The 27,798-nt window shown below is 67.2% G+C and overlaps 1 protein-coding gene across 1 annotated transcript in view; it reads left to right on the top strand.

The window, feature by feature from the left end:
* The first annotated feature begins 651 nt into the window (after window positions 1–651).
* The window catches only part of Hcn4 (hyperpolarization activated cyclic nucleotide gated potassium channel 4), a 38,963-nt gene continuing 11,816 nt past the window's right edge, over window positions 652–27,798 (top strand). The window contains 8 exon segments of the mRNA XM_048369066.1: window positions 652–1,411; window positions 16,700–17,123; window positions 23,478–23,598; window positions 23,601–23,638; window positions 25,219–25,353; window positions 25,355–25,438; window positions 27,437–27,583; window positions 27,676–27,797. Coding sequence (XP_048225023.1) covers window positions 669–1,411; window positions 16,700–17,123; window positions 23,478–23,598; window positions 23,601–23,638; window positions 25,219–25,353; window positions 25,355–25,438; window positions 27,437–27,583; window positions 27,676–27,797 — 1,814 coding nt within the window. The 5' untranslated portion in view covers window positions 652–668.

Raw genomic sequence — 27,798 nt, 5'->3', positions numbered from 1 at the left:
GCGGCGGCGGCCTCGGAGGCGGGCGGGCCCCGGGGGGGGGTGCGGGGGGGCGCGCGGGCGGCGGGGCGGCGGGGCCCGGGCTGGGTGGGGGGAGGGGGGTCCGCGCCCTCCCGCCCCGCCCCGCCCCGCCCCGCGCGCGCTGCCCCTTTAAGAAGCCCAGGTAGGCCGGCCGGGCTGCGGGAGCCGCTCCTATGGCAACCCGCGAGCTGCGGCGGCTTCATGAATATTCCGGGGCGCGGGAGCCCGAGCGCGGCCGGAGGGCGCCGGGGCCCCGGGGGAGGCGGCCGCTGAGGTGAGGCGGGCGGGAGCCCCGGGACCGACCGGCCGGCCGGGGAGGACGCCGGGCGCGGCGAGCTCGCGGGGTCCCCGCCCCCCTCCCTCCCTCCCGCCCCGCCCCGGGGCCGCCCGCGGCGCGCGCGCGCTCGCCGGACCCCCCGGCGCGCCCCCCCTCCCCGGTGCGCGCGCCCCCCCCCCCGATCGCGGCCCGGCGGGCGGTGCCGCGGGCGCCCATTGTTCCCCGCGGGGGCGGGGCGCCCGGAGCCGGGCGGGGAGGCGGCGCCCCGGGTCCCCCCCCGCCCCCCCCCCCGCCCGCCCGCCCGCCCGGCGGGGCCGGCCGGCCATGGGCTCCTGACGCCGCCGCGGCCCCGGGCCCCGCCGCGCCCCGCGCCATGGACAAGCTGCCGCCGTCCATGCGCCAGCGGCTGTACAGCCTCCCGCAGCAGGTGGGGGCCAAGGCGTGGATCATGGACGAGGAGGACGACGCGGACGAGGAGGGCGGCGCGGGCGGCCGGGACCCCGGGGACCCCCGGCGCCGGAGCATCCGCCTGCGCCCGCTGCCCTCGCCCTCGCCCGCGGCGGCGGCGGGCGGCCCCGAGCCCCGGAGCGCGGCGGCCCCCGGGGCGGACGGCGAGGGGCCGGGCAAGTCCGGCACCAACGGCGACTGCCGGCGCTTCCGCGGGAGCCTGGCCTCGCTGGGCGGCCGGGGCGGCGGGGCGGCGGCGGCGGGGGCCGCGGGCGCGGGGGGGACCCGGGGCGACTCCGCCGAGGAGCGGCGGCTCCTCCCGGCCGCCGCCGAGGGCGACGCGTCCCCGGGCCGGGAGCCCGCGCGCCCCCCGGGCCCCGCGCCCTCGCCGCCCCCCGCGCCCCCCGCGCCCCCCGCGCCCGACGCGGCGGCGGCGATCAAAGTGGACGAGGCGGGCGCGGCCGGGGCCGCCGAGGAGCAGATCCTCCCCGAGGCCGACGCGCGCCTGGGCCAGGCCGGCTTCATGCAGCGCCAGTTCGGGGCCATGCTGCAGCCCGGGGTCAACAAATTCTCCCTGCGGATGTTCGGCAGCCAGAAGGCCGTGGAGCGCGAGCAGGAGCGCGTCAAGTCGGCCGGGTTCTGGATCATCCACCCCTACAGCGACTTCAGGTAGGGGACCCCGGAACCCCCCCCCCCCGGCCCCCCGCGTGCGCCCCGCCGGGGAGGGAAACTTTCCCCGAGCGCTCTGCTCCGTGCCGCCGCCGGGGAGCCCCGGGCCCCCCCCACCTCCGACGCCCCCAGATCTCTCCCTCCCCCCCTCCCCCCCCCCCACGCCGGCTTCCCCGGGAACTTTCGCCGCCGGGCCCGGGAAGGTAGTTTTGGAGTCCGGCCTAGGCTAGGCTGGTCCGCAGCCAGGATTGGGGCTCTGCCTCCGGGAGCCACGCGCCGGCCGCCGCTGCCGCCGCCGCCGCCCCCTCCGGGCTGCGGGGTTCGGGGTGCCCCTTTCCCCACCCCCCCCAGGCCGTTGGGCTCACCCGGCCCTGCCCAGGAGGGCGGCGGCCGGCGGTGGAGGGAGAGAGACCCCCTTGGTGGCGGCCACCCGCCCCTTGGGCAGCTCTGCGGGTGTTCATAGCCGTGGGGAGGCCGGACCCCCCCCCCTCCAGCCTCAAGCTCAGGGTAAACCGCCCCCTGCAGCTCCTGGACCCCCCTGCAGCCTGGGCCCGAGGGTGGGCAGGAGCGGGGCCCATGGGCTTCCAGGCGGGCAGGACGGAATGACCTTGCTTATTAGAAGGGTGGCCGGCACAGATGTCCGTTGTCCTGGCTGACATGCCGCTGTCCTGTGACCCCCAAGTTGCACGGGTGCCCTACTCCTCCCTGCCCATGGCAGTAGCCCCAGCCCTAGCACCTTTGGAGGGAGGGGGGGTCTCATGGGTCAGCGGTGGGTCCATAGACAAAAGCAGGATCAGTGTTCTGGAAGAGGCACCAACCTGCCCATCCCATGTCCCCTGAGTCAGTTGCCACCCAACTGCTCGTGCCTAGTGGGACTTGAGGACCTATGGGTGAGAAAAGGAGGGGTGCTGGTTGCCTCTGGACTTGCGAATCGGCGAGTGTCCTCAGCCCAGCCAAGGCTCTGGGGTCCTCCAGGACTCCCCCCCCCCCCACCCAGGGGGAGATGAGGATGTGGGAAACACCTGCTCCCCCTCCCCTGGGTTTCTCACACCCTCCCTCCCTCCCGTTGGGCCTCTGCCCCCCCCACTCTATCTTGCCCTGCCCACCCCGCTTGCCTGCCTGTGTCAGGGAGCAGCGCTGTGCCAACCCACAGCCCTCTTTGCAAACTCTAGAAAAGCTGCATTTGTAATGAGAGCAAAGCCGTCTCCCATCCAATGAGAGAGATTGCTGGGGCTAGGAATGACCAGTCAGACAACACTTAAAATAGGTGGTGAAGAGAGGTGCCCCCCACCCCATTCTTTCTTTTGAGGGACTGCCCTTTCTAACCCTAACGCCTGGTTCCTGCCAGCGGGCAGGCGGAACGCAGCCGTGTAGTCACATCCACTTCTGTGAACCATCACGGGGCCCTCCCCGCAGGACCTGGGAGAATGGACGGAGGCCATGGAGGGGGGGGGTCTCCTCCATTCCCAGGGGTGTCCCGGGCTTCTCCTCCACCCCACTGAGTGCCTCAGTGCTGGGCAGGAAACATCCACCCACAGACTGACCCCCGTATCGGCCACTCGAGATCGCGGAGGGGTGCTCCTCTCCCCGTGCCAGGCTCCCCTCTTGTCTTCGTAAGGCAGCTTCTGTGTAGGGTGGGATTTGGGGGGTTTGGTCACCCTAAAACCAAACCTTCCCCAGGCCTGCGCAGCCTCCCCTGATAACCAGCCCCGAGGGGGCACCGTGAGGGGCAGGGCTCTGGTCCTCCTGGCCTCCCTTACCCGTGATGGTGGAAAGCTTTCTCCTTCCGGGTCTTTCCTGGGGCCCTGGGACGTAGGCTTCGGTCCCTGTGCCCCCCAGGCTGTGGTGTGGGGGAAGGTGCTGGGCATGGTGAGAGGGTGGACTGGTGAATGGACGGGGCGGGGGGGGGGGTCGCGGGGAAAGGGGCCAGGTGAGCTTTGAACGTGGCTCTCTGCAACAAGCCACTGGGACGGGTAGCGGCTGCTCCTCTGTGGCTTGTAGCGATCTGATGCTGGGCCTGATAGAAGGAAAGACATGCAAGAAAGACCACTTGTGCCTGTTGGGGAAGGGGGACGGTGGGCGGGGGGGGATCCTACCTCCTCTGCCCCTGGGGTAGGACAGCGGAGCCCAGGGAGCTAGGCAAAGGCCCAGCCAAGTCCGCCGAGCTTAGAACACACACCCACCACTCAACCGGGTGCCCCACTCGAGTGGCGTCCGCCGGCCTTGGGGGTCCATCTGCGGTCAGTCTCCAGGGCCCAACCCAGGCTGTGTGCCAGACGCTGCCCAGGTCAGCGGCGGGCAGGGTCACCGTGTGGATGGGCAGCGCGCACTGATCTGGTAGAATTGGTTTAATAAACAATTAATTGCCAGCAGGCTGTGATAGATTGGGTTTGTGGTTTGGAGTCTCCAGGCTGGCAGGGATGGGCTGTCTTGGGGGAAGCGGGCTGGAGCGGGGCTGCTCTGAAGGTCCCCCCAAAACCTGAGCCGTGACTGGTTAACAGGCTGGCTCTTATGATGAACTGCCTTGGGCTTCCTCCCCTGCTACCCCAGCCCAGCCCAGCATTTGCCCCCCCACCCCCCGCCCTGCCCCGTGGCTAACTCCGGGGCTCCTTGGGCCTCCATTTTCCCTTTGGAACTTGGGTTTATCCCTTGCTAAGGGAAGAGGGCAGCCGGGGACGCCCCGTCTCAGGGGCCGAGGCTCAAGTTCCCGTGGGTGGTGTTGGTTCTGAGGTTACTGCCGTACCCCCAAACGCCGGCTCAGCCTTAGACATGGGGAATGCTGAGCCTCTTCCCTGCCCTGCCCTGAGCCTCTTGCAGCCCGGAGGAAGGGTTTGTTGTCGGGACAGAGTCGGGAAGAGGGGCCGGGAGCCCTCGGGAGCTGCTGGCCAGGTCTTCTTTGGGCGTCTCTCTCTCTCTCTCTCTCTCTTTTCTTTCCTAACTGGAGATCGGGGGGCTCGGCGCGTCTAGCCCCACGCCACCCACGAATTGCGCAGCCACGACCACGCGGTCAGAAGCAGGGAACTCCTCACGTATTCTAGTCACTTCCTTGGGTCCTGGGCAGCCGGTACGCGACGGCGGGGGGGGGGGGGGGGGGCTCGGAAACCAGCTAGGACACCGTAGATCGCGGATCCAGAAGAACACACAGACACACTCGGACTCGGGGGTCCGTGGCTCCCCTACGCTGAGGAGGGGGGGGGTGCTAGCGTTCCCTGGAGCATGGCGTGCGTGTGCGTGTGTGCGCGCGCGTGCCTGTGCGTGTCCGCAGAGTCGGGGCTCGGGTCTACCGTCGCCAGCAGGGTGGAAGTGAAATCAGCAGCTGGAGTTGGTGCTTGAGTATGTCGTTCAGGAAGGAGGGGTGCCCTCCCCCAAGCCTGGGAGTGGAAGCCCCTACATGGTGGACGGGCCTTTTCCAGGGCTCCGGCTTTGGCTGGCGGTGCGGGCGGCGCGGTGCGGGCGGCTGGTGGGGGGGGAGGGGAGGGGGGGCCTTGCGCAGAGGGGAATTCCAAGGTGAGCTCCCGCTGCGAGCTGTCAGCTGGCACAGCGGGGAGTCGATCCAGGCTCCCCCTCCCCCCCCCCCCCCGAGGCCTCTGTGCCCAGAAACCCCAGCCGGGCCCTGGGTCTGCGTGGCTCCATGTTCTTCCGCGTGGCCAGGCCGGGCGGCTCTCCCCTCTGCCCAGGGCCTCCTGTGGGGACCCCCCCCCCGGCTGTCTTGCTCTCCCGGCTTTAGGGTGTGTGTTCCCGGGGCCCCTGGGAGGCCTCCTGGGCCATGTGGCCTCCTCGCTGCAAGCCCGCCCCTTGCCCGGGGACCCTGTAGAACGTGGGTCTCGATTCTGCCCTTGGTGGAAGGCGGGGCTGCCCCACCAGCACTGGACACGGATGCCCAGCCCGCCTCAGCCCCCAGCGGTCCCTGGAAGGCGCCGGGCTTCCGCCTCCCCCCCGCCCCCCCACTTTCTGCATGTCCCTGGTGGGTGCCCGGGTGGCCACAGGACCTTTGCTAAGCCAGCGCTTTCTCCCATCTGAGGACCCACAAGGGTGGCAGTGGTGCTGCTGCAGAGATGTTTCTGGAAAGACGTCAGTCAGGGAGAGAACTCCGGAGGTGACAGGGCAGGCAAGCCGGTGTGACGGGGAGGAGGACAGCAGCGGCCCTCCCTAAAGTGGGGGCTTCGCCCCACCGCCTCTGTCCCCTGCCCTGGGAGGCCCCAAGGGGCCCCAGTCCACCCGTGGGGAATTCACCCCGGGCAGAAGGCCCCGGCCGCTCCCCTGGGGCTCCAGGACTCCCACAACGCCCGCCCGGCCTGGCGGCTGCTAATTAATAGAAAGGCTACAAGACGGCCAGGAGGTGCTCGGCGGGCGGGCGGGCGGGGCCCTGGGAAGGGCGAGGTTCCCAGCCCGGGCGGCCGGCCGGGCCTCCGACTTGGCGTGGGAGAGGCAGTTCTCTTTCCAGCCAGACCGTGCACCCAGTGCACCCAGAAAGCGTGGCTGGAACTTGAAAATGACGGGACGGAACGCCGGTCTGGCTCCCCACCCCAGCCTGTCGTTTGCCGCCCGCTTTGACCCCCGCCCCCCCCCCAAGCTCTGCAGGTGTTGGGGTTCAATCCAGAGCTAAAGCTGTACCGCCCGCCGCAGTAGCTGCCACGCTCTGGGCCGTCCTGGGTCCCTGTCCCGGGTCCCTTGGTCACTCTTCCCCCCCGACACACCCCCAGATTCGGGACCCCAAGTCACAGCTGTGAAGTTAGCATTGGAATTCAACCCAGGTCTCTGGGACCTTGGATCGTTGCCCGCCCTCCCTCCCTTCCTTCCCATTTTCTCCCTCCCTCCCTTCCTTTCCTTCTCTACCTCCTCTTCACCTCCGTCTCCCTTGCCCTTCCTCTCCCTTTCTTTGCTTTGAAAAAAAAATTAATTACATAAGTAGTTCAAGAGGATATTGTCTTACAGCTCACCATGCGGAAGACAGGTTCTGAGAGGGTGTGGTCATTGGGTCTGGGGGGTCCCCCCACCCCCCAAGCTGGAGAGGCCTTCCCAAGGTCTACCCAGAGCCTTTCTTCCGGATGGGGGCAGAGGAGCAGAGAAGCCGAGCCACTGGCCCAAGGTCACAGAGGAAGCCATACATTCCACAGCACGCCCCAGCCACCGTCTGGGAAGGTCTAAAGCTTTGGGGTCCCCCTTCCCCTCCCCTGCCAATTTCCAGACAGAAGGTTTGGGGGTGGGGAGGGATTTTCCTGGTCTTGTCCTTCTCTTGGAGCTTCTTCAGGTCACCCTGGCCTCATGCCTGTCTTACTGGGGTGATAGTTTCGGGGTGCCCTTCTTAATTTGAGTTTGGGCTACAGCCCTGGTTTATATGTCTAGAACAACAACAGCGAGACAACCCCGAAGCCTTAGGCTCATCCCTTGAGAAAGGAGGCTTCCCACATCTGAAGATTGATTCTATATTTATTTATTGGTGCTGGTCCTGGGCGCTGTCCCTTAGCTTCTTTTTTACTCAAGGCTGGCGCTCTACCCCTTGAGCCAGCCCTTTCACGTCCGGCTCCCGTTTTGGTGATTCATCGGAGATGGTCTCATGGACTTTCTTGCCTGGGCTGGCTTTGAACTTCAATCCTCACACCTCAGCCTCCTGAGTAATGAGGGTGACAGATGGGAGCCACTGGTGCCTGGCCTAATTCAGAGGCTCTCACTATCATCCTAGGGGGCTCTGAAGTCTGGGCCCCCCCCCCCCCCGTCCTCCCCCGCCCTCCCCCGGGGAATAGAACCCCGGGCTCCTGTGACTGGCAGAGCCGGTGCTCAGTCTCTCAAGATCAGGGCTTAGCTTCTTCCCGTATCGGGGCTCCGTCTGTGATCAAGACAGAGGCTTGGTCCAGGGTCTGAGCAGGGAGTTCTTGAACGGAGCCTTTGAACCAATCCGCCCTTGCTGTGGCCTCCGAGCTTGAAGGAGGGTGGGCGAACCTCCCCCCCGCCCCGCCATGCCCTCCCCACCTTCTTCCCCCAGCCCTCGCTCCTCTTAGCATCTGAGCCGGCCGCCGTTGGGGCTTCTCTGGGAGGCCAGGGATGAACGCCGCCGAATAAACCCCAGTGCCGGCGCGCGGAGTCCCGAATCCCGCCCTGACCCACTCCCCCCCGCCCCCCCCCGGGGCGGGGGTGGGACCTGCTCCTCCCACCGTGCCCCCAGCCAGGCTGAGGGCTCTCCCTCACCCCCGACACCCTACCCCCAGTCCCGGACTCCATGGATCGCAGAGCTAGCAGTGGGGCCACCAGGTCGATGGCCGCCGCAGCCGTGGGGGCCCCCCTCCCCTCCCCCCCCGGTACTTACGCGGCTGAGTCTGTCTGAGCTTTTCCCCCGTGTGGGTGGATTTGTTATGCCTGCGTGAATGAGGCGCTCAGAAACGAACCCACGCGGAGCGGCAAGCACGTCCTGTGGGCTGGGGGAGGGGCAAGCCAGGGGACCCGTCCTCCCCGGAGACCACCGGCCAGGGGCTCCCCCCGCCCCCCACGCTCGCCTGGAGAGCAGGGGAGAGGAGGAGTCTTGCCCTGCTTCGCTTCGGGGTCTCCGGGTCCCCGTGGGTGAGAACGGCTGGGCGGGAGGAGCGGCGGGGACGGATGGTCGGGGGGGGGGGGGAGGCCTCGTGGACGGAGCCGCCGGAGCTGGTGCTGAGCGAGGGGGCAGCGCCCTACTTCCTTGGACGCGTGCTGGGGACTGCGCGCGGAGGGCTGCGTGTTCAAACCCAGGGCCTCCCCGCCCCGCCGCCCGCCTCGCTGTGCGGTGGCCCGGGCCGAGGCCAGGCCCACGGCGTTTCCCGCCCACAGAGGAGGTGCCCGGGCCCCTCCCTGGGGTCAGGGGAGACCCGCCGCCCCCCTGGGGTCTTGCAGATCCCACCGGCACCTTCCAGAAGAAGTGTGTCCCGCAGAGAGGGCCCTGCCGACCGCCCAGGGCGCCGGCCGCAGGACTGCACACCTGGCCGCCCGTCTTCACCGCCCACTCCTGTCTCCCCCACCCCCCCATCTTGCCACGTGACCCCCCCAGACTCGCTTCCTGGCCCGGTGGCCACGGTTGGGGTCCAGCCGAGGCTGAGAGGAGAGCCGAGCTAATTGGACAAATGGGTATCGAACCCGTAATCCTGACCCCATTAAAGCCGATGGAGCCCGCGGGACCCGGGCTGCCCGGCGGACCGGAGCAGGCGGGGGGGGGGGGGGTGGGAGGGCTCTCCCCGGAGGCCTGAGCAGCCCTTGGACCTGGGGAAGCGGGGTGCCCCCCTCCAGCGTGCGTGGACCGCCGGTCCATTCGCTCCGGGCCCCAGGCGTCGGCGGGTCGGCGGAGCCGTCCACGCCGGAGACCGCTGAGGGAAGACGCGGTCTGGGCCCCTGGATGGGGACAGGGCGGGGGGGACGAGCCCCCCCTCGAATCGGGGACCACGTCCACGGAGCAGACCTGGGTTCCCACAGCTCCCAGAGCCCGGGCTGCACTGCCGGCCCCCGGGGGGTGGGGGGGCTTCGTGCCCTCCCCACACCTGGGGCGACTCTGCTCTGTCACGCTGGGAGCCCAGAAGCGGGGGTGTCCTCCCCACCCCCACCCCAAGTCCCGTCTTTGCCTCACGTCTGCAGTTCTGATTGCTCTGCGGTTGCTCCCAGAACAGCGGGGCGAAGCCCTGCGTGCTCAGCCCGGAGACGGGCCGCCCTCCCCGGAGCCCTGCCCCCCTTCTCCTCGCCGGGGGGGGGGGGTGGGCTGGGGGTCCGAGGCAGCGCCCCGCAGCCTGGGGGCGGCGGAGGCCCAGGGTGGAGGGAGCCTGGCGGGGAGGGGGGGGCGGCCTGCTCAGCGTCCTTGCTAGCCGGATGTGCCCGAGATGCGTCCAGCCCAGGGGTTCTGAGCGGGGCCCCCCACCACCCCAGGGACCCCGCCCGCCCCTGGGGAGCCCCTGCCCGCCTGGCCCTGTCCACTGGCGCGTAGACTCCGCCCTGCGCAGTCCCATCGCTGCTGCCCGGCCTGGGGTTCTGGGCCTCACCCCCTCCCGGTGCCCCCCCCCCGTGGCCTCCGCCCCCCCCCCCCGCCCGCCCCAGGCGGCCTCCGCCCCAGCTGCGCCGGAGCCTCCGAGTTTCCCCAGAGGCCGCGCTCACGTGTGCGACTGCACAGCAGCGTTCTATTCTCGCGCTGTCCCCGGGCGAGCCGGAGCTCTGGGGGGCGCGGCTGGAGTCTTTTGTGGGCATCCTTTCTGGTCTATCGTGTGAATAAGCTGACCTAGACGCCCCCGCCGCCGGCCTTCCCCGCAGACGGGCTCAGCCGGGGAAGCACAGAGAGGCCAGGCCGCTGGCCTGAGGGAACTCAGCATCTTGGCGGCTTGGAGCGCCACAGAGCAAAGCAGATGTCGTGCGCGTGTGTCTGCCTGTCTGTCTGTCTGTCTCCTGGTGCTTCCTGCGTGGCACTGATCGCGATGGACCCTCGAGGGTGATGGTGCCCCGTTGGCCCCCGACTGCCCAGCCCCGATGTCTGGCCGCTAAGTAGCTGGGGCTACGGCGGGCGTAAGCGGGCGTGCGGTTTGCTCTCTGGCTTTTCTTCCCGGGGGGAGGGGCTGCAGCGGGAACCCGGGACCCGGTGTGTGCGAGGCGCGCGCTCTGCCACGGAACTGGACACGGGCATCGCGAGAACATCCTCGTTGCTCGGTAGAAATTCGGGTGCCGGGCCCCGCTTCAGGGCCCAGGTGTCTGCGGGGTGACTGGGAGACCACAGCCCAGGGGAGGGGAGGGGAGGGGAGGGGAGGGGAGGGGAGGGCTCAGCCCGTCCCAGGCCCGCTCCCTAAACCACCCTGGCTGTAACCAAGCCCTCAGCCTAGGCCCAAGGCCGGTCGAGCAATCGTATTTGATTAGGGTTCCGATGACACACCCATCAATTTTTTGTTTGCAAGGGAAGGATCCCGATGGGAACGTTTAGAAAATAAGAAAACCAAGCTCCAGACCCAAACAAGCCGCCGCCCGGGCAGGTGCCGGGCGCCCTGGGCTTGGAGTCTAACCGCCTGCCTTCCTGCTGCAGCCTGGGGCCGGCTGGGAGCCGCCAGCTACCTGGAGCCCTGTGAATCTGAGTCAGAGATTTTTGAGGTGGGTTAAAAATAGAGCCCCAGTGACCAGGCGGGGCGAGAGGAAGAGAGCAGCTCCGCTATTGTTGGGGGGGGGGGGGAGGCTGGGGCCCTGAGAGGAGGCTGGGTTGAAGGAGGGGGGCGGGGGGGAGGGGGAGTCAAGCCCAGCCTGTCCTGGGAGCCGAGGCCGAGCGCAGAGCAGGGAGAGAGGGTCCTGCTGGCTGTGGGGTGCAGGAGCTTGGCGGGGAGGGGCTTATTCTGCCACCAGGGAGCCTGCAAAGGCCAGAGGGAAGAGGTGGGGGGGGGGGAGGCTGGTGGCGGGGGTGGGGGTGGGGGGAGGGAGGGTTGGGAGGCCCCTGATGCGAAGTGGGCAGGGAGCCTGTCCTGCTCTGGAGGGGGTGGGGTAGGGTGGTGGCTCTGGGCTTTGGGGAGCGGGGGGCGGGGGGAGGGCAGTCTGGAGGAAGGGTGGGGGGCTGCCGGGGTGGGCAGGGAGGGGTGAGGCGTGGAGAGAGTGGGCTCCGGGGCGCGTGGACGTGCGGTGGAGCTGTCTGGAGTCGTGGGAAGGGGCGCGTCTGCACAGAACGTCCCCCGCAGACACGTGGGGGGGGGCGGGGGTGCCCCGCCCTGGCCCGCTTTGTGCTTTCGTGTTTGTGGGTGGTGGGGCTTGAACCCGGGGCCTGGGCGCCGTCCCCGAGCTCTTTCTGGGCCCGAGGCTGGCGCTCTGCCGCGTTGAGCCACAGCGCCGCTTCGAGCTTTCGGGGGCGTCGTGGGAGGAACGAGTCTTGGGGCGTTTTCCGCCCAGGCTGGCCTCGAACCACCATCCTCAGATCTCAGCCCCCTGAGGCCCCCGGCGCCCGGTGAGGAGGAGGGGTGGGCCGGGCCGGGAAGGGCGCTGAGTGACCCCATGGCGTCTGGGGCGGGGAGAGGCAGGGCCCCGGGGTCGGGAGCCGAGGGCCGGCGGCCAGCACCCAAGAGAGCTGGAGGGAGGGGGAGCCGGGAGGGCAGAGATGGGGCCCGGGCGGCCCCGGGGGGGGGTGCGGCTGGAAGGGCAGGAAGGGCAGCCCTTAGCCTCTTGGCCTCTGGCTTGCAGGAGGCTGGGGGCTGAGTGTTTGCTGCACCCCAGGCCAGCATGGCCGTGGTCCCTGAGGGTGGCACAAAATCCACGCGAGTAGCCGCCAGAGAGCGTGGCGGGGCGTGGGTCCCGCGGCAGAGCGCGACTGAACAACCCCAAACCCAAACCGCTTCTTCCCCGGAGAGGCAGAGCGGGCAGAACGTGGCAACTTCCGGAGGGGGGTTGTGGGGGGTCTGGGTGGGGAGCGGGGATAAGAAGGCGGGGGGGGGGCGTTTGGAACCCTGGAACTGAAATGCAGCTGGGGCCGGCTCTCCGGGGGACGCGTTCTGCTGGCGGGGGGAACCCAGCCGCGTCTGTGGGCCGGGCCGCAGGCAGCACGCAGGACGGGAGGCGTCAGAGATGGGGCCGTGTTCTCCCCGGAAGAGCAGAGCCCAGAGCCCTGGCTGGGCCGAGGCTCCCGGGGCACCAGGTTGGAGCCATCCAGGGGGCAGTTCGTATGTGGAAGGAGGGAGATGATGTCACAAAACGACGCCCTTCTTTCTCTGTCTCCCAGCTGACGGGATTTCCGGGGTCACCATTTGGTTTTGTGTGTGTGTGTGTGTGTGTGTGTGTGTTTTCCAGTCCTGGGGCTTGAACTCAGGGCCTGAGCACTGTCCCTGAGCTGCTTTTGCTCAAGGCTAGCACTCTGCCACTTGAGCCACAGCACCACTCCTGGCCGTTTTCTGTATATGTGGTGCTGGAGACTCGAACCCAGGGCTTCATGCATGCTGGGCGAGCAAGCGCCCTACCGCGAAGCCGCCTTCCCAGCCCCCAGGAGATAGCTTTCGTCTCAGAACACACCACGCACGGTGCAGACGCCCCGTTCCTTCCAGCCTGGGCCTTGCGCCTCCAGCTCCGGCTGCCTGCGGCCCAGGCAGGAGGCCAGGCCCTGGGTTGAGGAAGTCAGACCTAGACAGGAGGCTGAGCCTCCACGGCCTTCTAGCCACGACCCCCGCCGGGCGGGAGCGAGGCCGGGCCTCGAACTAGGCAGGTGCCCGGGTCGGCCTGTCGTGAATGTGGCCCACGCTCCCTCCCAAAGGCCCGGCCCGGCACCTGGGCCGCCACCTCGGACTGTGGGACTCACCGTGAGTGACGGGGGCCCCAGGGCGGCGGCCATCGGGCTCGGGAATGCTGTTTCTCTTCTTGCGTCCGTGGACCCGCGCTGAGTGAAGCTGTCTGATTCCCCGAGTGCTGATAACCAGGGCACCTGTTTGTCTTCTTGGTGCCAGTCCTATCCTGGGTCTCGAACCTGAGTTCACTACCCCGGACCTTCCCCTCCAAGGCTGGCGCTCTACCACTTGAGCCACACCTCCACTTCCGGCTTTTTGGTGGTTAATTGGAGAGAAGACTGTTCCTGCCTGGGCCGCAGATCTCAGCCCACCTGAGTGGCCGGGTGAGGAGAGGTTTGGGCCTTGGAGGCCTCTGGCCTCCTCTTGGTCTATTCCCAGGGCAGGGGCCGCCCCTGCTGTGGCAGAACACCTCCCCAGTGGGATGCAGGTCCTTGCCTGCCTCCTCTGTTCCCCCAGAGGAGCCTGAGAACCGAGAGCTCAGCCGCCATTGGTCTGGGGCAAGCCTAGGGATCATCTGCAAAAGACAAGCAGCCTGGTGTGAGGCTCCCTGCATTCATTCATTCATTCATTCATAGAGCGCAGGGGGTGTGTTCCATGCCTGGGACACGTGTGAAGGTCGCCCGGTAAACACGACCCGTGGCCGAGTCACCTGCAATGCCCCTGAGCACTGGGACTGGGGATGAGGAGGGGCCTTTGCCAGCTTTCCCCCTGGCGGCCCGGCGCGGCCCGGCGTGTCGGACGCTGTCCATGGTGCTGAACACAGGTTTTTGGCTCTAGCCCCGGCCAGGTTTTTCCCAGATCTGTGCAAACCATCTGGCAAAGTGCGGAAGGACAGGCTACAAGGCCAAGGGCAGATCCCAGCGCCCGAGCCCTGTCACCCCCTTCCCGGGCCACTCGGCCCCCCCTCCCCTTCCCCACCCTCCGCTGCAGACGCCCGGGCCACAGGCGTGATAGCTTCTTTCACTCTGGCCCGGCTCTCTTACCCCTCCAGTGGGGCGGCCAGATTCCCGAGGTCAGAACCGCTGACTTCATCGGTGATCTGGTTGCTGATCAGTGAGGTACTGCCCTCCCCCCTTCCCCTCCCCCTACCTTTAGCCACCGGCCCCCCCCCACATGTGCTACGGGGCCCCCCCTCCAGCCCCTCGACATCCTCTGCTTCCACTTCTGCAGATGTCGGGTTTTATTTTCTCACCACGTACTCTAGGGCAGAGGTCAGAACATTTTACAGACATCAGTTCGTTTCACCCTCAAGATCTTGCTAGTTAGGAGCGGTGACTCCCACCACACGTGCACACGCGTGCGCGCACGCACACACACACACACACGCTCCCACCCCAGGACTGACGATTGAGCCTAGGACTTCTGTGCTAGATAGGCAAATACGCTACCACTTGAGCCAAACCCCCAGCCCTTTTGATTTCCTTTCTGTTGTTGCGCGGGTCTTGGGGCTGGAGCTCGGGGCCAGGGCTCCGTCCCTGAGCTTTTTGCTCAAGGCTAGGAGGTAGAGCCCTTGAATTTAGCTCCGCTTCCTCTTTTTTCGGGGGGGGGGGAGCAGTAGTTTATTAGAGATGTGAGTGTTACAGACTTTCCCAGCTGGTCTGGCTTTGAACCATGGACCCTCAGGCCTCAGTCTCCTGAGTGAGCTGGATGTGAGCCGTGGGTGCCCAGGCTTCTTTGGGTTTTCACACAGGCTCTTCCTAACTCGGTCCAGGACGGGCTCACCCGTCTCCACCTCCTACGCACTGGCGGGGTCCCCAGGTGCGCACCCCGGGAAAATGAGGAAACGGAGGCCCGCGGGGTCAGTGGTGGCGTCGGCCCCGCCCTCAGACCCGGGCTCCCTCTCCAGGTCCCGCTGCCCCTGGAGCCGTTGGGGGCGGGGGTGTGGGGGGGTGATCCCAGACAGGCAAAGAAGCTGGAGCGTGCAGACCCCGGAGCCGGCACCAGCGACGTCTCCGGCATCTGGAAACCCCGAGATTTGAGACAATTAGTCAGAATGTAAGGAAATGGGTGTTTTTGCCTCCTCTGATTGAGTTTTATGAGGACCACTCGATGCAAACATTCCGCCGTTAATTAGCGTCTGGGGCTGGGCGTGTGATTGGGGTGGGGGGGGACGCGGGGGAGGGGCGGGCCGCCCGAGTCAGCATTCCCGCGCCTTGCGGCTCGTCGGGTAATTTTAGAAGCTCTTCCAGCCTGGTGTATTATTAGCTTTATGTACCGAGGCCACGTGGCCCTCCGCCGCTCCCCGCGCCGCCGCGTTGGGGGTTTTCTGTTGTGATTTTTGGCCTTTTGTTTTCTTCCCGCTTCCCGCTCCCCCCCCCCACCCCCCACCCCACCAGATGAGCCGGACGGAACGGTGGCGTTGTGCACGCAGGGCTCTGTGCACCGTGTGTGTGTGTGTGTGTGTGTGTGTGTGCGTGTGTGTGTGTGTGAATGGATGTACCTGCGCGGGGCTTCTGAGAGTATGCAGTGGGGGGGGGGGGCGTGAGCTGGCAGTGTTTCCAACTCCAGAACATTCCATCATAGCTGGTGCCATTTGCCTGGGTTCTTCTCAGGAGGGTGCAGAGGCTGGCGGGGTGGGGGGGTGGGGGGGTGCCCTTGGGGGCGAGAGGGCTCCTGGAGGAGGGGGGGGCGTTGTTAGCCTGGGTAGAGCCCCCGGGGGGCCCCTGTCGAGATCCTCCAGGGTTTGACTTTATTATTTTTGCTGTTGTTGTTGTCGGCGGTGGGGCTTGAACTCGGGGCCTGGGCGCTGTCCCCGAGCTCTTTTTACTCAAGGCTCCACTTGCGGTTTTCTGGTGGCTCCTTGGTGACCAGAGTCTCATGGACTTTCCTGCCCGGGCCGGCCTGGAACTGCCATCCTCAGACCTCGGCCTCCCGAGTGGCCGGGACGACAGGCGCGAGGCACCGGTCCCCGGCTTTCAAAGAAGCTTCCAGAAGCTGCCCCTGGACGCCACCCTTTCCCCGATCTGTCCTCTCCATGCGGGCGAAGAAACGTGTCCGGTGAAGCAGGGAACTCCTCAGGCAGGAGTCCATCCGGATTTGGGGGCGACCCTCTGAAGACTCGGGGAACACCGGCCCGGCCCCCCCCCCCCCGTCCTGCCTCCCAGCAGAAAGGCCGTTATCCTGGAGAAGGCGAGCGCTGGCTCCTGCCCGGCCTGTGACCTCCGTCCAGCGAGCTCTGGTCTTGGGGCCGGCCCGGCGGCGGCGGTCAGTGCTCGGGCGGGGGCCCGGGAGGAGCGGCCGGGCCCCCCGGGCCTGGGTCTGCACTCAGCAGTGCTGGCTGCACGCTGCAGAGCGTCCCCGCTGGCTCTGGGGGAGCAGATGAACCCCAGCACGGACGGCTGTGCGCGCCCCACTCTGCCTCTTCACCAACACCCCTCCCCCCCTCCCTCCTCCTCTCCCTCCTCCGTGGGAGGATGGGATGGTCAGGGGGCGGGGTGTCACAGCGTCAGCCAGGGGCGTCATTGCCAAGTAGGGAAACTGAGGCCCAAGGTGAAGAGCTTGGGCTGGGGCCTCTGGCCCCTGTTTGTCCCCCAGTCTCCGGTGTGTGACGTCTGTGCCTGGCAGCCCGGCCGAGTCTGGAGTGGGGGGGGGTGAGATGGGTCCCTAGACAGGCCCCGCCCTCCCCCGCGGGGCGGCTGCGGGCTTCGCGCCTCGGCAGGGCCGGGAGAGGAGGGTGGAGGGGGTTCGTCAGGGCCTCTCCTAGCCGGGCACCAGGGGCTCGCACCCGCGATCCTCGCTCCTCAAGAGGCGGAGAGCTGAGGGTCACAGTTCGATGCCAGCCCCGGGCAGGAGAATCCGTGTGACTCTTTATCTCCAGTAGACTACTCAGAAAGTTCCAGAAGTGGCGCTGCGGCCCGAGTGGTAGAGCGCTAGCGTTGGGCACAAAGAGGCTCAGGGGCGGCACGGAGGCCCTGAGTTTGAGGCCCTAGGACCAGGAAAGAGAAATGAAGAGCCTCTCGCTCTGTCCTCGGCCCCCACCGGAGCGCCCTCCCCCAGCCCCTCCCCCAGCCCCCCCCCCCCCCCATGACCGGGCCCTGTGCTTCCCCGGCAGGTTCTACTGGGACCTGACCATGCTGCTTCTGATGGTGGGGAACCTGATCATCATCCCGGTGGGCATCACCTTCTTCAAGGACGAGAACACCACGCCCTGGATCGTCTTCAACGTGGTGTCCGACACCTTCTTCCTGGTGGACCTGGTGCTGAACTTCCGCACGGGCATCGTGGTGGAGGACAACACCGAGATCATCCTGGACCCGCGGCGCATCAAGATGAAGTACCTCAAGAGCTGGTTCGTGGTGGACTTCGTCTCCTCCATCCCCGTGGACTACATCTTCCTCATCGTGGAGACGCGCATCGACTCCGAGGTCTACAAGACGGCCCGGGCCCTGCGCATCGTCCGCTTCACCAAGATCCTCAGCCTCCTCCGCCTCCTGCGGCTCTCGCGCCTCATCCGCTACATCCACCAGTGGGAGGAGGTGAGGGGCCCGCGGCCCGGGCCCGGCACGCCACTGGGGGGGGGACGAATGCTGTAGTCATCTCCGGCTTGCCTCTCACGGGTGTGACACTGCCCAAGGCATCCCCCCCACCACACGCACACACTACCCCCCCACAGGGGCGTGGAGAGCTTGCTTCTCGCACCAGCAAACGGAGACGCGAAGGGATTTTACCCCCTGGTCGCGTGCGTGCGTGGTCCTTGGTTAGGCGGGCAGGCAGAAGCCAGGCCTGGCCCCCTGGGGGGGGTGGGATCCTCTCCTGAGGCCCTCTGGGGGGGAGGGTTGGGGAGAGGGCCCCGCCCCCCCCACACACCCCCCCACCCCCCCCGGGCTGGCTGTGAGTGAGGAAGTCAGATTCTGGTAGAATTCTGTTGGCGGTGGTTTTTGGACTGGGCTTTTCTGGAGCAGCCAGGCGCCGAGGCTCTGTAAGAATGTCGGGGGTGGGGGGGCACCCCAGGGAAATCTGGGGGGAGGGAGGAAGCAGAGACGGGCGGCCGCTCGAGGGTGGGGGGGGATGAAGCCAAGTCCATTGGGGATTGGCCCGGGTGGAATCCCGCGGGACCGGTGCAGAGCGCGGTGGCCCCGGCCGGGCTTCGTCCCCCGCGTTCAAGCCCCACAACTGACTGACGCACACACGGTAGAGCCCTGCAGATGGGTGCGGAAGAAGCCTGGCTCACGCGTGGCCCGGGCGCCCGTCTCTGGAGGAAAAGGTGGGGCGGTGGCCTTGTTGGGTACGTGGATGCGTGTTGGTCACTACTGACCGTCACTACTGTGGCGGCCTCAGGCCAGCCAGGGGGCTCTGGGGTTGGGGTGAGGGGCTCTGTTGTTGGGGTGAGGGGCTCTGTTGTTGGGGTGAGGGGCTCTGTTGTTGGGGTGAGGGGCTCTGGGGTTGGGGTGAGGGGCTCTGTTAGCTCCCCACCCACCCCACCCCCATGGGTGCAGAGAGGGCCATGCCAGTGGAGCTGCTGGCCATGTCTTCCCCAGTGGCTCTCACCGCGGCTCCCTGGCCTCCTCGGAGGCCCGAGTCTCGTGGGAAGTCCTCGGTGTGGACCCACCGGCCCCCCCGACCCCCCCATCCCCACTCCTCTTCCCCGCCCACGGCTGACAGGCGGGGCACTTGGCAGATTCAGGTCAGAGGCGTCGCAGACTCGCGCGTCTCCGAGGCAGGGCCCTCGCCTGCGCGGCAGAACGGCTCTCGGGCGGCAGGAAGACACTTCTGTGGCTTGGGAAATTTGCATGATTCCCACTGACAAACAGGGACAGTGACTCACTCAAGGTCAGGAGGAAGGGCGGGGGGAGTCAGGCCGGCTCTCCAGGCTCCCGGGAGGGCGGCAGTCCCTGGTCCATGTAACGGGATCCCGGGGGCCTTGGGGCTTCAACTCGGGGCCTGGGCGCTGTCCCTGAACTCTTTAGCTCAAGGCTAGTGCTCTGCCACATTGAGCCACAGCGCCACTTGCAGCGTTCTTGTGGTTCATTGGAGATGAGAGTCTCACAGACTTCCGTGCCCTGGCTGGCTTTGAACCACGATCCTCAGATCTCAGCCTCCTGAGTAGCTAGGCGGACAGGCGTGAGCCAGGGTGGGGGGCCCGGCTCCTGGTGGGCTTTGAAGCTTGAATGGCACATTTGAGACCCGAGTTAAACCCCGAGTCCACACTGTAGGAGCGCATGCCCCCCCCCCCCCCCGCCTGTGCTCTTCATCTGCAGAATGGGTGACGTAATTATATCTGACGTTTGTAGAGACCCTACGTAGAGCCTGCTGTGAAAGAGCCATTTACACGCCAGGCCCTCATCTGGAAGAGCCATTTACAAGCCAAACACGGGTAGCACACACCTGTCACCCTAGCTACCTAGGAGGCTGAGATCTAAGGATCACGGTTCAAAGCCAGCTCAGGGAGGAAAGTCCGTGAACTCTCATCTCCAGTGAATTCATAAATCAACAAAGAGATGTGGCTCAAATGGTAGAGCACCAGCCTTGAGCTTAACCACCTCAGGGACAGCACTCAGGCCCTGAGTTCAAGACTTACATATAGGCAGAAAGAAGCTCTTTAGTAAATATTCCCCCCACCCCAAGTGTCTTGGTAGCGTGCCATGGGTCCTCATGCCTACTGGGGACAGGAACCGGGGTGGGCTTGGCCCCCACTTGCCGGATGAGGAGGCTGGGCCCGAAGGGGCGGCTGTGTCTCTCAGTGGTGGGGTCTGTGTCTCCCTTCGGCTCTGGGCCTCCGGTGCCAGGAGCTGCTGGCCAGGCTGGTGCTCCCCCTGGGTGCCTGGCCTCCGCGGGGCCCAGGGGGCCCTTGTGGACTCTCTCGGGGTGCTCTGAGGGGATCAGGGGGCTGGGGGGCAGACAGCTGGGGGGGCCTGTGTCCGAGATCCCTGAGACATGTGGGGTGAGCCTGAGCTCGGGGGCTGGGGAGGGGACCGTACCTGGGAGGCAGGGGTGGCCACCCCCCCCCCCCCAGTGGTAGGAAGGAAGGAGGCAGCCCTATTTCCCAGAATGCCTGGCGCAGGTAGGACCGCACAGCCCCGCCGGCTCCCGGGACCCTGGCGCCCACCGCCCGGTTTGCCACTAATGGCGGGCACGCGGGAGCTTTCCCTTCCCGGGCACCCGTGTGTCCCCGGGCCCCAGCGGCGACCCCTGGAGTGCAGCGTTGCCCCTCGGTCGTCCTGGGCTCCTTGGGGGCTGTGGTTGTTTGTCCGTGCTGGGAGCTCAGGCCCCCGGGGCCAGCCCTCCCCACCCCCCACCCCCCCACCCCCCCCTGCTCCTCCCGCCGGCTCCTTCCTGGCAGCCGAGGCCCCGTGAAGCCTGGGCCTTGTCGCTGGGACGGCGGAGGCCCCCGGAGGCCTCGGGGCCCTGACCCGGACATCGCTACTCCAGCGAGCTGGCAGGCGGGGAGCTCCCAGGAGGCCAGATGGGTGGCTGTGTGCCACGTGCACCCCGCCGCGCGCACCCCCTTATCTCTCCTCCCAGCTGCAGAGGAAATTGCTTTGAGCTGATTCTCCCGGCGGCGGCGGCGCCCAGCCCTGAACCCCCGGGATTGGACTGGGCTTTCCCGGCTGGCCGGCCGCAGGAACCCCATCCTTCCTCCGGTCCTTCGCCGGCCTCAGCGTGCTGGGGGGGCTGCGGGGGGGCTGCGGGGGGCCCAGGTCACACGAGGGCTGCGCTCGATCGCTGCTCCTCACTGGGCTTCTGTCTCCCCAGCTGTTTCCGTTGCTGGCATTTTCTGAGCGCCCCCCCCCCCCCCAGCTCAGGCTCAAGGATCTCTTGGTGGAAACAGGACGGGTGGGAGCCGATCCTGAGGTGGTGCTCGTGGCGGGTGGACGGACTTCAAGGCGGGCGCTCCGGGCTGGGCTCTGCCCGGCGGAGCTGCGGCCTCCCCAGGCGCCCGGCTGGCCGCCGTGGCTGTCCACTCGGTCACACCGGGCTGGAGGTGGCACGGGCAGGGGGGATGGCGTGGGCAGGGTGGGGGGGGTGGCAGGTGGGCCCGGTGAAGCCCGTGCTGGCTGGCGGGGCGGGGGGGGGGGCAGCCTTTGTCTCTGTCCCGGGAGATCTAGGTCAGCAGCCTGCCCGCCCCTCCCTCGGAGGTGTGAGCTCCTCACAGGCTCCAGGGCTATTGTTAGAAACCCTGGTTGCCCCCCTTCCCCCCTTCAGATGTTCCCCTGCAGGGCCCAGCACTCCAGCAACCCATTCCAGAAGCTTCTTTTCTCCTAGCAGGCTGGAGAAGGCAGGATGCCAGGCCTGACCCTGACGGTCCCCGCTCCTGCGGGCCTTGAGCTCCTCCGGCGCTCAGAGCGGTCCTGGGGGGTCGAGGGGAGCTGGGGCTGGCCCTGGGAAGGGACCCCCACCCCCGTAACCCCGAGTCGGGCCGCTCGGTGCCTCCGGCCTCAGCTCTCGGGCGCTGGTTCCTGAGGTGCAGGGGTGGGGGGGGCGTTCATCGTTCTCCATGAGGGGAAACTGAGGCTCTGGGTGGGAATGCAACAGGTCCCCGAAGAGGAAGCACGTGGCCGCTTGACTGTCGGTTTCCGGCGCCGGGAGAGGTGGGGAGGGAAGGACCACCACCCCCCCCTCCCCCCCCCCCGGCCCAGGGCGGATCCGGGATTGGCGGATCCGCCAGTGGCCCATCCCGCGGACCACGAGCCGAGGCTCTGGGAGGAAGGGCGCTGGCCCGGGGAGGGGGTGGGCGTGGCCTCCCGGCGTGCCGGGGAGGGGTGGGCGTGGTCTCCCAGCGTGCCGGGGAGGGGTGGGCGTGGTCTCCCAGCGTGCCGGGGAGGGGTGGGCGTGGCCTCCCGCGTGCCGGGGAGGGGTGGGCGTGGCCTCCCAGCGTGTCGGGGTGGGTGGGCGTGGCCTCCCAGCGTGTCGGGGTGGGTGGGCGTGGTCTCCCAGCGTGCCAGGGAGGGGTGGGCGTGGTCTCCCAGCGTGTCGGGGAGGGAGGGGTGGGCGTGGCCTCCCCGCGTGTCGGGGAGCGGTGGGCGTGGCCTCCCCGCGCGCCAGGTGGCAGAGTCCACCTGCACGGCGGCCCGGAGCGACCTCCCGCCTCCCCGAGGGAGAACCGGCGTGGTGGAAGCGGGGTTTTAATGAAATCTAAAGAGCAAGGCAAATATTGACCCAGGGCGGCTGACTATGGGGCGGCGGGGCCCCAGCCCCGTGGGGATACAACTCGAGCAGTTTCTCCCAACCACAGCCAAGCTGGTCCTCAGCAACCACATCCTGGCCGCCCTGCCCCCCCCCCCCCCCCCCCCCCCCCCGTCCATTCATCTCAGCGCCTGCGCCCATATCCAGGCAAGGAGCCGGCGGTTCAGATACGGTTTCCCAGTGCACCCAGGGGGGCCCGGAAACACCACCTTCTAGATCTCCCCCTCCCCACTGGCTGGGATTACAGCCGTGCGCCACCACACTTGGCAGTAAATGTCACCTTCCAGCCCCTGAGGGAACGACGGAGGCCAAGAATCTACCCGGGGGCTGTAGGGCCTTTCCAGGAAACGGCCCGCAGGAGGCGAGGTGGGGGGAAGGACTGGGGGGGGGGGGGTGAGGGGCACAGCAGGAGGGGATCGCTCAGCCCCCCCCCACCCCTGGGCCGGGGAGGCCGCGTGGCCACGGCCCGCGGGTGGAGGCCGGCACCACGGCCCGCTTGACCTGAGCGTCCGGCCGTGGGGTCGTGGGGTGTAGACAGTCAGCGCTGCTGGGAGGGCGATGGAGTAGGGAATCGGGAAGGGGGCTCAGCACCGGCGCCCCCAGACCAGAGACGGGGAGGAGTGGCGTTGGAGACCCCCTGCCCACCAGGATGGGGACTGAGCACAGGGAAGGCCCCCGCCGTCTCCTCGGGCCTCCCCTCTCCCCTCCCGCGGTGGGCTTCCGCCAGGTCTCGGGCTCCACGCCCCTTTCCGGGCTCTGTTGAGGCCGGGTGGCTGGAGGAGGAGGTCACCTGCTCAGCCAGGACCCCTGCCGACCCCCCCCTCCCCAACCCTGCACCATCACCATGGCGACTCGTGCCAGACACCAGCTCACCTACATGGGGGGGCGGGGCAGGGAGCGTGGACAGATCTACAACCCCCCTTCCCACCCCGCCACAGCTCCCTCCCTCCCGGAGCTTCAGGAGGGGAGGGGGCTGGAGGCCGGGCCGGGCTAAGTGAAGATGAATTATTAATAACAACTTAGCAGCTCATTACGGCTTGTAATGTTTCCAGTACTTCTCTACTCGGCATTAAGAAAGTACTTTATATGTATAATTTAATCTTTTTGACAACTCATTCAGTGAAGACATTTTTATCACCATTTTCCAGATGACAAAAAAAAGAAAAAAGCGATCAGAGAGGTTGGGTTTTTATTCTTTGCAAGATGCTGCCGCTAGGAGCTGGGTGGGTTCAAGGCCCGGGGTGGAAGGGGGAGCCTGTGGCCCGAGGCCGCGCCCCTACATTCCCAGGGCCCCTGGGCTGGATCCTGAGCTGGGTCCGACTCCCAGCCGTGGCTCCCGGGGAGCTTCAAGTATCAGGTCTATGTGGTGCTGGTCCTGGGGCTTGAACTCAGGGCCGGGGCTCTGTCCCTGAGCTCCTTTGGGCCTGTAAACCACTCAAGGTCAGAGTTCCATGTCTGTGTGTTTTCTGCTTTGGGGGTGGGGTTATTGGGGATCAGGGTCTCACGGACTTTTCTGCCCAGGATGGCTTCGAACCGTGATGCTCCTAGCTCAGCCTCCTGAGTAGCTGGGTCGACAGCGCCCCGCTCGCCCTCAGGTCCCAGGCTGTGTCCTTCCTGTGACCCCGATGGCCGCATCTCCCGGGGTGGGGGGGGGTGGCCTCTCTGGGGGCTCGTCCGCGCCCCTCACTCCGCGCCTCCGCCCGCAGATCTTCCACATGACCTACGACCTGGCCAGCGCGGTGGTGCGCATCGTGAACCTCATCGGCATGATGCTGCTGCTGTGCCACTGGGACGGCTGCCTGCAGTTCCTGGTGCCCATGCTGCAGGACTTCCGCGCGACTGCTGGGTGTCCATGAACGGCATGGTGGTGAGCGCGGGCGGGAGCGAGCCCCGGCGGGCGGGCGGGGCCCCACTCCGCGGCCAGGCCCTGGCCCCGCCCCCTCGCGCAGGCCCCGCCCCCTCGCGCAGGCCCCACTCAGCGGCCAGGCCCAGGCCCCGCCCCCAGCTCAGGACTCCTGGGGGGCGGGGCCAGAGCTACGCACGCACGCGATGGGAGGTGGCTGCCACGCCCACCCAGGACAGGACAGGACGCCATTCCCCACCCTTCCCACCACTGCGGCTGCGCAGTGCGGCCCGATGTCACCCCAGGAGACCGGAGGCCCCGTGACCGGACGGATGGGACCAGGGTGGCACAGCTGGGCTGCTGCCCCACACGCTGAACCCCAGAGTTTAATAATAACCTGCAGCCCGCACGCACTACCAGATTATATATGTGGGACCACCTTCCACTCCAGAGGCGGAGCTGGGCCGCCTCGCTCCCCACGCAGACACACGCACACGCGCACACACACGCACACCAGCCACGGAGAGGAGGCAGGACGGAGCCTGGCCTCCCCGTCTCCCGCCCCTGCGGCTGGGTGAGCACTTGGGGCCTTAGCAGCCTCGGGAAGAGCTCCCAGCCCTGCTGTGGGCAGGGACAGCTCCCAGTGGGTCAGGAGAGTGTGCACACACATGCACACGCCGTCTTTGTGCCTCCGCTGGCCAGGCCTGGGGATCCAACTTCCCCACCCCCTCCCCCAGGGGCTGGGGTTCCCAGTTCCCCAGGGCCCGCCCTGGTCAAGGCAGGCACTCAGCTCTGCCCTGGCTGCTGACCCTGAACGCAGCCCCGGGTTCGGAGGCTCCTGGGCCGGCCCTCCTCCCGGTGCCGGGGCGCGCTCGGCCAGCGGCTGCAGGCAGGCAGCACGCCGGCTTGGGTTTGTGCCCGTGGGGAGGGGCCAGGTGTGGGGGGGTCACGGGTGACCCTCCCGTGAGGCCACAGTCCTCCGGGCGTGAGGGGGCCGGGCCCACGGCGCTGCACCCGGTGGGGTGGCTTTCCTGAGTCTGTGTTCCCACGCTCTGTGACACTGCCCGGCTTTGGAGACAGAAATAGCCAGGAGCCTCCTCTCCACCTCCTCCCTCCTCCTCTGCAGTCCACCTCTGGGGCAGTGAGAGCCAGCTTGGGGGGGGAGGGCGGGGGGATGGGGCGGGCTTCCTTCCATGGGACTGGGGGGGTCAACTTCCGTTTGGATCATAGAAGGAGGACCAGGTTTTGGGGCTCGGACTGCCCAGCTGTTCTCCCCTCCCCCCTCAGGAGAGTCTCTGATTTCGTGATTGAGATCGGTGGGGGAACCGGGCTTAGCGCAGAGCTACTTGTGGGTGGGAGTGGTCGTGGCAGGCATTTGCCACTCAGCCAAGAGGCTCCAGGCTGCCCCATGGGGGCCCGGCCTGGTCCCCTTCTCCCCTGCAAGAAGAAGCGGGGTCCCCCTGCCCCTCACCCAAGGCCCTCAGCCAGAGCGAGAACGGGGGCGGGGTTTGGGGGGTGGGAGGGCCGGGCCGAGGGCTGCCAGGGGGCCAGAGAGCCCGCAGGACCTTTCCCGCATTCACCCAGCCCGGTCGGTCTGTCCACAGAACAACTCGTGGGGGAAGCAGTACTCCTACGCCCTGTTCAAGGCCATGAGCCACATGCTGTGCATCGGCTACGGGCGGCAGGCGCCCCTGGGCATGTCTGACGTGTGGCTAACCATGCTAAGCATGATCGTGGGTTGCCACCTGCTACGCCATGTTCATCGGCCACGCCACCGCGCTCATCCAGTCCCTGGACTCCTCCCGGCGCCAGTACCAGGAGAAGGTAGGCCGGAGCAGCGCCCTCCGGGGCCCCCAGGGGCCAGCCCTGTCCTCCGGTCCAGGCTGGGGGGAGGTGGCGCTGGGGACACCGCCTAACCGAGAATTCCTGTCAGCTCCCCAGCCGTAATCCCACAGAGGGGGTGTGTCTGTCTCCTGGGGCCTTGAACTCGGGGGGTCTGGACGCCGTCCTTGAACTTCCCTGCTCAAGGCTGGTGCGCTACCCTTGAGCCACAGCTCCACTGGTGACTTTTCTTGGTAGATCATTGGAGATGAGAGTCTCCTAGATTTTCCTGCCCAGGCTGGCTTTGAACCACAACCCTCAGATCTTAGCCATCCGAGTAGCTGGGATGACAGGCAGCGCATCGATGCCTTCTTACCTCTCCCCCCTCAGTGGGGGTCTGTCCTCTCCACATGAAGGGGACCAGTAGGTCTCTCTGGGTGTGTGCTCAGCCTGGTCAGTGCTCAGCAGGTACTGTCCCTGCAGGGCTGTTTCCATGACAGCGGCTCTGGGTTTCCCTTCCTTCCTGGCTGCCTCCTCCCCCTCCCTCCCTCCCTCCTTCCTCTCCCTTCTTCTCCACTTCCCCCTCCTCCTCTCCTCCTCTTCTTCCTCCCCCTGCTGGCCTCTCTTCTCAGCCCCCCAGTCCTGGGTAGGCTTCCGAGGCGTGACACCCCGCCATGCCGGCGCTGGCCCGCTCCGCGTCCATCCACGAGCAGCAAGGGCCCAGTTAGTTGTACAATGGGCTAGACTTCCCGCTCAGCTCCAGGGGGTTCTCTGCCTGTTGCCCCGCCCCCGCCACACCTGCCCCGCCCCCTCCACTCCAGATCACTGGATGCCCCGTCTGAGCGGCCTGGCTCTGTGGAGGGCGTGGGGCAGTGTGTGTGTGTGGGGGGGAGCTCAGCCCCGCTTGTGGATGGACACGCGCGTGGGCTCGTTAGCTATAGGCGAGGCGGCCGCGGTGACAGGTGTTCTCCGTCAGGGCTGGTGACAGGAAGTATGAGTCAGACCTCGGGTGGCCTATTGACACCGAGTGAGCTGTTCAGTATTCAGCAGTGGGGGGGGGGGCTCCCCTCTGCCCCTCCACTCGTTACACACTGAGCTGCGCGTGGCGGTACACACCGACGGTACCAGCGCTCGAGGCAGGAGGATGGTGAGTTTCAGATCAGCCTGGATTACACAGCAAGACCCCGCCGCAACAAACAAACGCACACGTGCGGGTGCCAGGGGCTCCCACCTGTCATCCCAGCTACTCAGGAGGCTGAGGTCTGAGGATGGTGGTTCAAAGCCAGCCCGGGCAGGAAAGGCGTGAGACTCTGATCTCCAGTGAACCCGCAAAAAACCGGAAGTGGCGCTGTGGCTCAAAGTGGTAGAGCGCTCGCCTTGAGCACAAAGAGGCCCAGGAACAGCGCTCACGCTTTGAGTTCAAGCCCCATGGCCGACACAAACCACGCAAAACAGAAAAAGCCAGTGCACACAAAGAGGATTGTGTAAGACTCTGCCGCGAGTGTGCCTTGCTCCCCGTGCTAGGCGAGCTTCCGCGGCCAGACATTTCAGGCGCAGCCCCTGCCTTTCTCGTGGTCAGTTTGCGTCTGGGCCTCCCTGGGAAACCCCCCCCCCCCCCCCGCTTCTCTCCATGGGTTCCCTTTGCCCCTGGCCTGGACGGGCTCCAGCCTAGGCCTCACCTCCCTTCCTGTGGCTGACAACGCTCCACATCCCAGCCTAACCTGTCCGGCACCACCATGAGCTCCCGCGGTGTCCGCTACCCTCAAGCACGCTTGAATCCTCTGTACCAGCTGTTTCTCGTTGTCGATCTTGCGGCTTGAACTCATTGGAGACGAGAGTCTCATGGACTCTCCTTCCTGGTCTGGCTTTGAACCGCGATCCTCAGCTCTCGGCCTCCTGAGTAGCCGGGATGACGGACGTGAGCCACCAGTGCCTGGTCTGTGGCCCGGCCGCTGCCTCCGGTGACGGCCCGTCCTCCCCCCCCCCCCCCCCCCCCCGCAGTACAAGCAGGTGGAGCAGTACATGTCCTTCCACAAGCTCCCGCCCGACACCCGGCAGCGCATCCACGACTACTACGAGCACCGCTACCAGGGCAAGATGTTCGACGAGGAGAGCATCCTGGGCGAGCTGAGCGAGCCGCTGCGGGAGGTGAGCTGCGGGGAGGTGGGGGGGGGCTGGGCAGGGAGGGGCGGCGCCCCGCCCCCCCTCACCTCCCCCTCCCCCCGTCCCGACTCCCGCAGGAGATCATCAACTTCAACTGCCGCAAGCTGGTGGCCTCCATGCCGCTGTTCGCCAACGCCGACCCCAACTTCGTGACGTCCATGCTGACCAAGCTGCGCTTCGAGGTCTTCCAGCCCGGGGAC

Source organism: Perognathus longimembris, chromosome 20 (genome assembly GCF_023159225.1).
Source record: "Perognathus longimembris pacificus isolate PPM17 chromosome 20, ASM2315922v1, whole genome shotgun sequence".
NCBI lineage: Eukaryota > Metazoa > Chordata > Mammalia > Rodentia > Heteromyidae > Perognathus > Perognathus longimembris.
This window is presented reverse-complemented; position numbering and strand designations above follow the sequence as displayed.